The sequence below is a fragment of the Lynx rufus genome, unplaced genomic scaffold, assembly GCF_022079265.1.
Source record: "Lynx rufus isolate CCGP_SWC_20201006 ecotype Redwood Valley unplaced genomic scaffold, mLynRuf1.p SCAF_2, whole genome shotgun sequence".
Lineage (NCBI taxonomy): Eukaryota > Metazoa > Chordata > Mammalia > Carnivora > Felidae > Lynx > Lynx rufus.
The window spans coordinates 25,209,540-25,224,241 of NW_025814834.1; the positions used below are offsets into that span (position 1 = coordinate 25,209,540).

Sequence of the window (14,702 nt, forward strand, 5' to 3'; positions counted from 1 at the left end):
AAAAGCACTTGGAAGAAGATATAATAGGAACCTAGGAAAAAAATAAGTTCTTCAGAATGAAATAAAAAGAATATCATATTAGACAGTTTGAAAACATTTTTAGTAGTTACTTTTTCCATTTCAAGAAATGGTTTTGGTTATGGATTATAGTACCAATTCAATGCTATGTGCTATATATTTTTATTTGTATTTCTTGCTTTTTTAAAAGACTTTTTTCACAGTGTATTCCCCATTTTTCTGTACATTAAATTTTTTCTGGGCTATTCAAAACCAGTGCTCAAAATGAAAACAATTTTCCACCTAGTAGAAATGTTATAGCAGATATTCATGAAGCAGGGAAATATTGACTTAATTATTATTATACATAGTTACATTAGTTTACCAATGTTGAGAGTTATCTAAGGATATAGTAGACAGTCTGGCCTTATACACGAGTCCCTTATTACTTCATTATATGGTGATTTTAACTTCAGCTTCCTTTTCAGTTTCAGAAATTAGAGTTTGGAAAAACATTTGTGATCAGCAGAATTAGACAGTCCTATAAATCATAGCTGTGGAGGGAATCTTGACAATGCACTGTAGATATATGTATTTGATGAGAGAAAAGGGAAGGAAATACAATTTGTACATTGGAAGATGGAAGAAGTAATATTTCCATAATACCTCAAAATGAAATTCTAGGGACCGTACATCCGGATTTTGTGTACTTATATAATTCCAGTGAATTCTTTAGTTACCTGCTTCTCAGTTTGTGCATTTCCTTGGAGAGTATTTATTTATTATTGTTTGAGTTAAATATTATGGCACTTTAAAAACCTATTGTTTGTCTGTTATGGCACTGTGCTTTTAAAATAGAGCGTCAAGATAAACTGCAGTCTTGGTAAAACCAGTTAATTTGCTTTTTAAATGAATTCATGTTTAAAGATAAGTATGTTTTAAAAACCGTCACAACCAAGGAATGGAATAATGTGATTATGTAAAGTATCCATAAGAATAGCATTAAAGCATGTTAACTCATTTTCTGCCATAATCCATCTTTAATGAGTATTAAGCATCAGGTTATTATATTATATTGAGTAGCTCATGTTTCATTTTTTATTGACTTTAGTTTTTACTTAAACTTAAGTGCTTTTAGAAGAAACTGTATACATGAAACCATTTATAATCATTGAAATATCAAGTCATTCAGCAAGACATGTACTCATGATGCAAATGAATTGAGTATTGGAAATGAGTCATATGTGTTTAGAAGTTATCCACAGAAACAGGGTACAGTTTCCTTTACTGTGGACATGTTTCTTTGCATTCCATGCGGATGGTATTTGCAACCTATTTCTTTGTATCCATCAGGCAATAATCTTCTCACTGGCTTTAAATTCACAGTGTTCCAAAATTGTCTAATAACCGTAATTATGAATTTGACACAATTAGTGTTTATCTGACTGATTTTTTTTAAATGACTAATTTTTCTTTCCTTGTATTTTTTAAATTTGGATCTTCTGCAGGTGCATAGGCTCACGTATTGAAGACTGCATCGGCCTGATGGATAGGTACTTGGTGTGCTTGCTTCCCATGTTCTTCCTCCAAGGCTCCGTGTGTGAGCACTGGTGCATGTGTGCGCATGCCGCTGTGAATGGAGAATGATGTTTTCTGTTCTGTAATTGCCTGCAGGTGTAGCGGCCCCACTAGTCATGACTGCATTTACTATCCTTGGACGGGCCATTCCACTTTACCACAACATGCTAGGTAACATCTACCATGTTTCCATTTTGTCACTCAAATCCTTTTCAAATTATCATGTTTACAAACTACTAACCAGTTGGGTGAAATTGATAATATGTTAAATTAGGGAGTTATGAAATAGGCATATAACACTACTTTTCAAACCACATCACTTACTTCTTTTTTCTTTACTCATTATGATTTTAGCATCCAAATTAGTAGTGTCATTGGTTTTCAATTTTGTACAACTTAAACAGGATTTCAAATTATTAACCCAGAACTTTAAGAGAATTTTTAAAATTAATTTTGTAGATTATTGCAAAACTAAACATTTTTAAGAGAGGAATTTATAAAAGTTGATCTATTTTCGTAAGATGTTTCTTGTTTAATTTGAGTCCTTTTCTGATCTTATATTGTTTTGAGCTGGTTGGTATAGTATTCTGTAGGCTTCTGAATTACCATAGACTAAAAGCACTATAGAAAATATTTTGTGCAGGTAAAAGTACAAGTTGGAATGAAAACAAAACAAAACAAAACAAAATATATCACTCAGATTCATACAAAAACCCATGCATGAAGGTTTATAGTGGCTTTACTCAAAATCACTCAAAAACTGGAAACTACTTCTTCAGTTGTGATATATCCATACATTGCAGTGCTACTCAGCAATAGAAATGAACAAACTATTGATACATGCAAAACACAGATGGATCTCAAATGCATTTTGCTAAATGAAAGAAGCTATACTTAAAAAGAATACATACCAGATGATTCAATTTATGTGGTATTATTCTGGAATAGGCAAAACTGTAGGGACAGAAAATTGATCAGTGTTGCTTGTGGTAGTGTTGCCAGGTAAGCCTGGCAAGGGACATGAGGGAATTTTGGAGGAGGGTGATGGAACCATTCTCTCTCTTGACAGTGGTGATGGGTACACGAATGTATGTGCTTGTCAAATATCATGGTTAAGCACATTAAAAAGGATGAATTTTACTGTCTATAAATTAGACTTCAATAAATTAGACTTTTAAAACATTTCATTTTAGGAACATAGTAATTTACAATGTTACGTAGAAGTACTGTTTGCTTTCTTTATGAAACAAGTTAATTGTATCTTCTGGAAGTGAGAGGGTAGTGCTAAATTACAATAAGCAAGATGACAGTTTGGGATGAAATATTGCCTTTTAATGTACATTTTTAAATTCAAATTTAACATCAAATTTAACAGTATAAAAGTATACAAAACATAGGTGTAAAACTCAGTGAATTTCTTCGAATGAAACGTTTATATAACCATCAGCCAGATCAAGAAACAGAATAGTAGTAGAAACAGAAACACCCTTGTGCTCCACTCCAAGGGAACCATTGTCCTGAGTGCTAACAGGAGTTTGCCTGTTTTTGCACTTTATATAAATTGAATCATATATATGTATTCTTTGTCCCTGGCCTCTTTTGCTCAATATTATATTTATGAGGTCCATCTATGTCATTACATTTAGTCATAATTTTTCATTTGTATGATATTTGCCTTTTAAAAGTTTTTGGAAAATATCAAGTAAGTGTTATCTCTTATTAAAAGGTTATTTAATTCTATTAAAAATAAATTCTTTTTTTTAAAAAAAGGGTGCAGTAGAAGTAAATGATTTATACAACAGTGGCACTTTGACACTTGGGATCAATTCAGACTAGTTAATACAGTTCTTTAGAGCAAAGTTTAAAGTATGGAAAAAATCAGCAAGAGAGAGAGAAAGAGAAAGTGCATGTCTTATGGCCCAAAGCTCAGTTTTATAAGCCAAGACCCATTTTATATTGTTTCTATATTTATGAAATAATTTTCCTCCTTGAGACTTTGGTTGAGTCACTGCACTATCATTATGAAGAGTGTTTTCACATCCTTTTTATGACTTTCTTATAATTATTCCAGCCAACTAATGAGAGGCAATATAATGTGGTGACTAAGTGTGCTGTCTTTGGAATCAGATTTTCTAGGTTCAGAGCAAGGCTCTATCATTTTTTAGATATGTAACCTTGGGTAAGTTCCTTAATTATCTGAGCCTTACTTTCTTCATGTATAAAATAGGAATGTTAATATAGTTTATAAATTGGTTGTGAGCATTGATGGAGTCCATAGAATATGCCTAGCTCAAATATCACCCAGTAAATGTTGTTATTTATTATTTTGCTATATATCAAATGATTTTAAATGTTGGACATGGGGGAACATAACTCCTAGGGGGAGTAGGAAAATCTCTCAAAGTCACCCAGGAAAGTTTGACTTATACCTCTACGACTTCTGGTGGGTCCCTTGGCGGAAGGGAGGGCATTTATTTCTTCACCTCAGGGATCACTGTTTTAAGAGGTCCACTGGTATCTTTGGCAGTAGGTCACAGGCAGAGGCATATGAAGAGACAGAGAAAGAGTTAAAACCATAGTGTAGATCCCTAGTGGTTTTCAATTCTGGTAATTAAGGTTGTGTAACTCAAAATCATAGTGTATCTTACTATAGATTTAATATTTCCAACATGTTTTGGGAATTTTCAATCCTATTACTTGCCTGGGCTCTCAGGCCATTTCCTGTATTCTCAGACTAATACCTAATTCAGATTAGCTTTGTCATAAGTAGGTAGGTGACCATGTCCAGTAATAGAGTACAATTCAGCACAATTCAGCCCATGATTCCTATGAAAAATCATCTGTAGGCCTTTGTACAAGTAAAGAGCAGAAGTTTTTGAATGTGAAAGCCTGGGTTCAAGTATTTGCTCTGCCATGTTTCCTGTCTGTAAAATGGGATGATAATTTGATAATTTTTAAAATGGAAATTCTTATACCTCATAATATTGGTATGATGATTAAATGGTTAGGAGATATTATCAAGTATATATATTCATTGGTGGTAGTTACATCTCTAGTTGAAATATTGGAAAAAAATCTTTTTTAAAAATCTCATGAGGTTATGTTCTACTAGCATATATATATGCTATCAGCAGGGCACAAATATTTATGTATCAGCAGGGCATAAATCCAATAGTTTATTGACTACAAAACTGATATATCAGAATTTCTAAGCTTTTAAGCATCTAAATTGTGCATCCTACTTCTAAGCATAATGACTTAAAAAAATTGGTAGTAGGGAGCTAAGTATTCCTTTTAGAAACTCTGGATATATTTAATTAATATTTCTTTCGAACTTAAATTTAAAGCAGTATGACTCTTCAGTTGTGTTGACTTCTCAGAATTAATGGACTTGTCATAGGCTGCTTATAAGTAGTTTGGAATTTACAAGAAAGATATAGCTTGGACACCTTGAAAAGTGTTTATGACCATGGAACATTTTGACATGGATTGGGTGAGAAGTGAAAGTAATAAATGTTACCTTTTTTTCAGGTAAATGCTTTTTTCAGTAAATGTTTACCTCTCTGAAATGTGGTGGGTACACAGTTAATTGAAAGCAGGGGACTAGCTTAGTAATATTTCAGTTTATTTTCCATTTTTAAATTCTGTGAATGTTTTTTTTATGCCTCCGTCTTAATTGATTAAAGTAAATCTTACATAATAGGGAGATAAAAAAAAAACATGGTAGAAAGTAATTGCTTTCAGTTTTGTAAACTATGTTTTAACTGGGAGATTACCCAAATGCCTAGTTTTCTTTTAGTCACACAAAATTGCACTGAACATGGCAATGTGGCCATTTCGAAATATTTAGGATTCATACTCCCTACTGCCCCATTATGTTGTATTCTGTTTCCTAAACCAGAAGGAAAAAAGATTGAAGATTTAAATGAAAACAGGTGAAATGCTTCCAATCTTGATCGACTTTCATTTTCTAAGCAGTGTTACTCTTTCCCAAGCCTGCAATTTGTGAATTGGTTTTCCACACTCCATTTACCTTACAGGCTGTTGCTGGAATTTCTTCCAGGAAGATAGGATAGGATGGAAAAGATCGTTGCTGTTGTTGTTGATTTTCTTTTACCTGTAATCTCCTAGAATATTCTACTTGTAATGAAAATAATACTTGAATTTCAGGCCTTTTCCATATTTTCCTTATCTGAATTCAATGCCTTACAACTAACATTTACTTGGATGTTCTTCTTTTTCTTATAAAGAATCTTATGAAAAAATGTGTTCAGCAAGTTTTTTTTTATTATTCTTTTTTATGCTATTTATTTGAGCTTGCACATATGCTATTTTCATATAGATTGTAATAGAACAAAGCATTTAGTTCTATTCTATTTTAGTTTCTTTGCCAACCATATATCCCAAGCTTTTTATAATCTTAGTCTCTCACTCCATCAGGGCCAACATGTGTTCATCTAAACAAGCAAAGGCTCTATTGGCAAAGCATTTCTTTTTATTAGTTAGAAGTCCAAAATATAAACTAATAATTCTTTTTGAATTTGTGACAGGAATTGTGAGAAGTACTAGATTTCTGTTCAAAATTTTTTATCTGGCTATCTGCTCCAATTCAGTTATTCTAGACACTTCACAATATGAAGTAAGGTAACTGAAATCAGTTTAATTCTCTAAATCTCATCTGGGCAGATATTTGAAACGTTTTATATTCCTGTCACATTTTAATGCCTGTATCACACTTTTACTTTCTGGTGTGGTGGTTATTACCTAAGAGGTCACATAACAGTTTATTCTTTAGCAGTGTGACCCGTGTGTGATAGATGAGGGAGAAGATGTGATATTCTTGGCACCGCTTTCACAAATGGCACAATCTTTTTTCTTTGTTTGTTTGCCCTCAAGGAACTTGGTTCATAACTTATGTCCGTATCAAATGGTCAAAATAGCCCATAGATGGTTTCCTCAGATGAGTGGCAGTTATGTTATGATCCTTAAGTCCAATAAATAAAAGTACACAGGCTTTTTATTATAAGTCTATCCTCAGTCCACCACATTCTGTATATTAAATTTACTTTTGAATTTAAGAGAGTTCAAAGAGGTGAAGGAGAGTGTGTGAATTTCTTCTTTTCCAGCTGATTTGTGTCCCACAGTTTCCAGTACATATAAAATACGAAAAGTTACCAAAGAATTACCAGAGCAAAACAGTTCAGTTTTTGTTAATTACTGTTCATGGAGTTTCACATGGTTACTTTAAGTAGAAGTATTTAATGGCATAAGGTTGCATCAGTGGCTTTGTTTCAATATCGAAATGCCCACACATTGTTACCAAAGCTTTTAGGGATCCTAGGAACATTAATATTATACTCAAGCATGCTAACTGTAAAAATGTGACCAGAAAAAGCCATACTTGTGGTTGAAAGTCAAAAGAGATTTTTTAAGAGCATTGACTTTGGACTGTAATAGAAAATCTAAAAATAGCATTATTGAACTGAGAAGATGCTGATTATGCTAGTTAAGGGTCAGATAAAAAATTCAGTGAGTTGAGTGATCCATTATGAATACTTCTTCAGTATTTCCTATGAGCATCATTCTCTGGTGTAGAATTTACAGTGTTCTGTAACTCTCTGATTATTATTAATCTCTGATTTGTAAAGATGTCAGGACTGCTTATACTCTATGATCTCAAAGTACCTTAAGTGTTGCTGAAATTCATTACTAAAATCCAATGTCTTTTATTAAATATGAAAGCAAACAAGTAAAATATGGTCCTGAAGCCCTGCCCCTGTCTTTAGGCAGATATAGTTTTAAAAGTACTCATATGTACTACTCCAAGATTTGACCCTGGCATTATTTTCTTATAAAATACAATTTAGAGATATAAGTATATGATCAGTATTACTCAGGATTTTTAATTGGGATTTTATTATCCCAGGAATATTAAATTCTATTTCATAAGATCTCATTTCTAAAAAGTAACTTTTCAATGAAGAGCCACCTATAATTTCAACCAACCAAAAATAAAAAAGCTTTGCAAACATTTATAGGTATTTTATATACTCTTTGACAAAATGCAAAGGAAGTGAAAAAGTAGCATATAGCAAAATGAACAATATAATTCCCAATAAAGAGAAATTACCTTATTCTGTCAAAGAACTAAGAAGTAAATATATTGAACAAGTTATATGTATGTATATAGAAAGATAACATCTGACTTGGTCCCCTGCTAACATCTGACACAAGTTATCAGTAAACTAGGGAGAGTCATAAGGTAATGCCTTTCCATGGAAGTGAGTGCTCAAATACTATTGATAGCATGATTTGGAATTAATATGCTATAATATGATGAGGCTTACCACATATAGCATATTATCTTTGATCTTATACATACCCCTTGTGGTCAGTCCTTAAAAGTAAGCTTAGTTTGTATGTGAAATTATTTCAGTGTTTGACAGAAAAAAATAATTATATAACAGTGAATGTATTCTGCTGACAGAATGAATAAATTACAGGGATTGAAGGTACATCATAGGGATTATATTGATGGTACTGTAATAGTTTATCATGACAGATGGTAGCTCCACTGTGGTAAATATAGCATATTCACCTGAATGCTATGTGGTGAATATAGTATATACGCCTGAAACGAATGTGGCATTGAGTATCAGCTATAATTCAATAAAAAAATAAATAAAAATTAAAATGTTACAGATAAAAAAAGCGAATGTATTAAAATAAACTTCTTCAGTGTGACAATTTTGGTGAATTAGCATCTAAAACTATCATAATTTACCCCCAAACCTATTTGGAAATTCAAAATATTGTATATATGGATTATATATTTGATAACTAAAATGGTAAGGATTGAAAAAAACAATAACAACTCTGTAATTAGGTAAAGTGAAGGAATTGCTCAATTGCTATATAGTTTTCTATTACTGTGAATAATTGCCATGAATTTAGCAGCTCAAAAAACAAGACAAAAGCACAGTTCTATAGGTAAATATACAGGAATGGCTTGGCTGTGTTCTCTTCTTAGGATCTCACCGGGCTGAAATCAAGATTCTGTCTGGGGTGTGTTTCATCTAGAGGTGAAATTCAAGTTCATTCAGGTTGTTTGAGTTGTGGGTCCTGGTAGTAGGACTCCTATTTTATTGTGTTCATTGCCAAGCACATTCTTTGTCATGTGGCCCGCTCTATATTCCAAGACAATTGTGCATCCAAACCTATTCATTTTTGAATCTCTTAGTTTTCATTTTTCTGACCTCTATATCCAGATTTAAAAGCTCATGTGATTAGATCAGATCCACCTGATTGAATCTTAAAATCAAATGATTTGGGACCTTAATTACATCTGCTGAATCCCCTAGAATAGCACCTAGATTAGTGTTTGACTGAATAACTGGGAGAAGGTGTGTTTATATACCATAGGATGGAATCCTTATATAACAGAGACCCATCTTCTAATTCTGCCTACAGCATCTATCATGGTGACTTAAGCATCCGTTAACCTTAAAAAAAAAAACAAAAAACAAAACAAGAGTTCAGCTACTTCACCATAAAAAATGAGTTTATTTGGAAATACCAGAGAATTGCAATTAAGGGCAAAATATGGCAAATCATTGGCAAATTCAGATGAGAGGAGAGGGGCTTGCTTTTATGGAGGCAAGGAAGAAGTTAGGAGGGGCTGTTTCAAACTGTTCAAGCTGGTGTTGGCTTCTCATTGGCAGAGTGTGACAGCTTCTCATTGGCTGGGTTGTTGCCAGGTGAGGAGAAATTCTTTCCTCCTGCCTGGATATGTAAAGTAAGCTTCCTTCTGTTTGGGGTCTGAGTGGTAGTGCTTGAGAATTCCTCCTTCAGCGCTTTGCAGCTCCATTTTTAGTAAGGTTTTTCTTTTATTTATTTTCACACATATCTCCTTTTAAAAAATGTTTATGTTTTTGGAGAGAGAGAGAGAGAGAGAGAGAGAATGAATGAATGAACGGGACAGGGGCAGAGAGAGAGGGAGACGGAGGATCCAAAGCAGGGGCTGGAACTCATGCACTGGAGATCAAGACATGAGCTGAAGTCAGACTAACTGACTAAGCCACCCAAGAGCCCCACACATATAACATTTACAGTGATCCTTCACATATTTTTGTCTTGACTTGCATGGAAGGAATTTAAATTTCTGTGACTCACACAACTTTGCCATATAAGGATAACTTTAAGTCTGAGAGAAATGTGTTACTATCTTCAAATAATTTATTCCTTGTTTTTTACAAAAAGAGCCAGAAGCAAGCAATTAAGTATTGCTTTGGAACCAAAACCAGGAATTCTTTGTACAGTTATATGCTGTAGGATGAGGTCTCAATGTACATGTTGGCTCTGAGTATTCAGTACTCCATTTGTGACCAGTAACTGACATATATAATTAGGATCAAACCATCCCAATATTAACACCAAATTTATGGCCTTTCCATTTATTTTCAGACGGTGAGTTTTCCCCAAGAGTTCTCTAGACCTGTTCTGTCCAATATGTTAACTGCTAACCACATCTGGTTATTGAGCACTTTAAATATGGTGAAGACAAACTGAGGTGTGATCTGATTGTAAAAGGTACATTGGATTTTAAAGACATGGCATGAAAAAGGAATGCAAAGTATCTCATTAAAAATTTGTCCATTGATTACATGTTGAAATGTTAATAATTTTGGATATATTGAATGAAAATTCTGTTGTAACTAATTTCATCTCTCACACACCCCTAGAATATTTTAAATAACATATTGACTTGCGTTACATATCTGTTGGGCAGTGCGGCTGTAGAATTGTCACAAATCTTTGAATACTGTTACCAACACCTTAAAAAAAAACCTTTCATTACGTACTAATCTATGCAATTATATAGATAGTATTTATGATAGGTATTTAAAGGGACGAAATAAGGGGTGCCTGGGTGGCTCAGTCGGTTAAGTGTCTGACTTCAGCTCAGGTCGTGATCTCACAGTCTGTGAGTTCGAGCCCCGTGTCGGGCTCTGTGCTGACAGCTGAGCCTGGAACCTGTTTCAGATTCTGTGTCTCCCTTTCTCTCTGACCCTTCCCCGTTCATGCTCTGACCCTGTCTCAAAAATAAACATTAATTTTTTTAAATAAATAAAAGGATGAAATAAAATGTAATATAAACAAATTACAGGGTTTTTTGTTTTGTTTTGTTTTGTTTTGTTTTGTTTTGTTTTGTTTTTTTGCCTCCCACTCTGGAGGTAACAAATTTTGATTCTAGAATGTGAAGGGTGTTTATCATCTGTTTAACATCTAGAAGAGTGTTTATCATCTGCAGTAGATTGCAGAGGGGATGAGTTAGACAGATCCAAGGAACACATTTGTTTGCCTGAACCGATTGCATATACCTGTATATTTAATTTATACAAGCACACAGATCTTATGAACTTCCACAAGAGCAGACTAAATTATGATAATTTAGGTCTGATTTAGAATTGTCTATGTTTTAAATTAAAAGTCACTCAAGGTTTGGAATTGTGTAGCTTCCCTTAAAATTGCATTTTGTAGCCAGTATTTCTATTAAAATATTGTTTCAATTTTTGTGTCATGAAGGAAAAACACTTAAGCAGGAAGAATTTTTAAGGGTAAGTTAAAGTTTCTATTTTTATGTTTGATATATATGTGTGTGTGTATATATATATTCAGAAAAGAATCAAAACTATCCCCCCATTTAACTTAGGAACACATTGTATTAGACCCTAAGTATCTTTTCTTTTTTTATATTTCCTATTTAACTAAAGGAATCTAATTAAGTGAGACCCCCTTCTGTGATGTGGTTACATAAAATGATGTGTAGATATTAACTCAAATTGCTCTCTTCATGCTTTTTTTTATTGCCTAAACACATTTCCTAACTAATCATTCTTTCATAAACATACAATTATTTTTCCATACTATGTATGTAGGCAGAAGCTAATTAACAGAGAACACTTTGATTTACCAACGAAATTCCTCACAGTGATTTCATTCTTCTTTACCATCCGCCCTCAAACCCAAAGTGATATAATTTCATTATAATTTCACAGCAACTCAGTACTAAAGAATGAATGTTAAGGAAAGGGAAACCCACCTCTAATAAACTCTGAATGCTTGTAGCCATTGCACTTTTTATGGCATTCTGTTCGATTGCCCAGAGTAAAGCATTCCATATGCTTGAGTCATTTATGGAATAATTATAGTTACTTTTAGTAGAGTAAAAATAAAACAGCAATAGCAAAACCCTCTCACCATAAAAAGTTTACTTGTTGAAATGAAAAAGATTTTTTTTCAATGAGCAAAGAAAATTCCTTTTCCAAAGTGTCTTCATTCTTGAACCTCTGGATCCCACTTCCCAAAGTTCAAGTCCCAAGTTCAAATCCAAGAGTGGCTAGCACCATTGTTCTATGTACCAAGAATGAAAGGACCAATGGGAAAACCAAAGCACCAAATCAACCAAAACCAGATCTTGCTTTTTTTCCCAGAATAGTGTTGCTTTTTATAAAATCATCTCATATTTAGAGCTTATTTATGCCATTCTTTAAAAGAAAAATCCTAATATATACCAGGTGTGCTACATTATCACACCTAATTTTCATGATAAACATATAAAAATAGTTATTACCATTATAGTTTTACAAATGAGGAAACAGGTTCAGACTAAGTAGGCAACTTACCAAAGATCACTTAGCTAGTAAATGGCAGAGCAAAGATTTTAGCTTTAGTGTGTCTGATTGATTCTAAGGACCACATTTCTTTCTTTCTACTAGGCTGGTTCCCAAATGGAAAAACATTTAAGAGCTATTCTTATGATGAGGATGATTGAATATTTTATAGCCTACTTAAACAGTTTTATCCATTGTCTTTTCTTTTAGTCCTTTTACCTATCAAGCCTTCTTGCAATGTATAGGATTTTATATTGCTTGCCCTCAAACAGTATATTTTAGATTAATACATCTGGTATTGCTTGGTTAAGATAGAACAATGCTTCCCATGATCTAAGCACATAAGCCTGTGTAATGGTAACATAATGTAAATATATTTTTTATATTATTAATGTAGCAGTGACTAATCTAAGACATTTACAAATAAATGTAAGCTCAATTAAAAAATATTTTCTAATGTGGAAGTTATTTATAAATTCTGGAGAGATTTGTTAAAACTATAATGGTCCCATATGAAAACCACTTCCATGAGACCTGTCACTTATTCCATAATGCCGTTACCCCCAGACTTACCTATCAAGGATGTAAATAAGAATCAAAATTTCATGAACACTCAGCAATAAAATAACAGATAATATAGTGTTGGGCTTTATCAGGCTTTTCGTTTAGATTTTCCTCCCTAATTCATACTGTAGAATGTGTGGGATGAGGCAAAGTTGATTGAGAATAGAAATGAGTTCAGATGGTAGAGCATGAATCCTAGACTGTATATATATATATATATATATATATATATATATATATATAGTCACTTTGTTCTGTTTGATAAGGTGAAAAGTGATTTCTGCTAAAAAAATTTCCCACTGTTGATACAATCAAACATACCATATTTTATTTGTTTTTGAAAGAATAAAAAAAACACATTCTTATATATATAAAACCAGCCAGTAAATATCCGTTAGGTTTACTCTATGTTAGGAACTGAGGAAAGAATGGAGAGAAAATTAACATAATCCCTAATACTGTAAAATTTACAATAGACTGGAAGAGAAAATACAGTTTATAATTATATATTTGCATGATTATTTACTATGAAGAATACTGTAAATAGATTCATTGGTGTGGTTGTGGTAAGGAGAATAAAAATATAAACAGTGATACCTGGGTTTTTGACCTAAGTAACTGGATGAAAGGTGATATCATAAACTAAAATGAAGACTCAGAAGAAAGTAGAACCAATTTTCTTTTGAGGGGGGAAATGAAAAGTCATGTTGGGGCTGTGATAAGCTTGAGATGTTTATTTGATATCTGAGTGAAAATTTTGCATGAGCAGATAATTATAACACTCTGCAGCTCAAGATTGGGGACTGAATTGTCGGTCATATTTATATCCATAACACTGGATGAAATTCCACAAGCAGAAAGTGGAGATGGATAAGAAAACTGAGCAATGAACTTTAGGCTACTCCATTATTTAAAGGGAAGAAGAGAGGAGAATGTAATATAATTGCAAAGGAGGTTGAAACAGAGGGATTAGGGGTAGGAGGAAAGCCAGGAAAAAAAAAAATATGCCTGAAGCCAAGTGAACAAAATGTGCCTAGACAGAGGGGAGTGAAATGCTACAAAGGAAGGAGATGATGAAATAAAGAGAAAAGAGTTTTTGGGTTGTTTTGCCTTAGTTGGGAAACATTGTAACATATTTATAACCTGATGAGAATGGGGCGCCTTGGTGGCTCAGCAGGTTAGGCGACCGACATTGGCTCAGGTCATGATCTCACAGTTTGTGAGTTCGAGCCCCACGTCAGGTTCTGTGCTGACAGCTCAGACCCTGGAGCCTGCTTCGGATTCTGTGTCTCCTCTCTCTGCCCCTTCCCTGCTCACGCTCTGTGTCTCTCTATCTCTCAATAATAAATAAATGTTAAAAAATAAATAAACTGATGAGAATGATTCAAAAGAAAGAAGAGAATTATGTTCCAGAAAATAATGAACAACTTCAGGCAAAATTTTCTTTAGTTATCAGAAGAGATGGAATTCAGTACTAAAGTGGTCATAGAAAGAAGTAGAGATTGTGTGACCATTGTAACTGGAAGGGATTCAGAGTGTCTAGGTAAATATGCAGGTAGATAGTGGATTTGATGGTGAAGAAGATGAGGCAGTGCACAATGTGTCCTCTTTTTAAATGAAATGTAAGATTATGTCATCATCTTAGACGAGAGTATGGGAGGCAATATTGGGAATTTTAGGAAAGACAAGATTTGATAGTCTACCAAAAGTAGAAGTACATCATCCTAGAAGTATAGTAATGCTGGGAGTGCTGATGGTCCACTTGAGATTTCTGGTTATAGATTACAGTGATTCCAGTTAGCATTGTTATGTTTAATTCAGCTATGGTATGATTGTTCCAATTTAAGCATGGGTACTTGGAAATTGGGTTCACGCAGGATTGAAGTTTTG

At 33.4% G+C, this 14,702-nt stretch overlaps 1 protein-coding gene across 1 annotated transcript in view; it reads left to right on the top strand.

Annotated features, from left to right (window-relative positions):
- ERBB4 (erb-b2 receptor tyrosine kinase 4) overlaps positions 1 to 14,702 on the top strand; it is a 730,912-nt gene that overhangs the window by 477,066 nt on the left and 239,144 nt on the right. The window contains exons 16-17 of the mRNA XM_047082226.1: positions 1,506 to 1,550; positions 1,672 to 1,746. Of these exons, the coding sequence (XP_046938182.1) occupies positions 1,506 to 1,550; positions 1,672 to 1,746 (120 nt within the window). The remainder of the gene's footprint in view (positions 1 to 1,505; positions 1,551 to 1,671; positions 1,747 to 14,702) is intronic.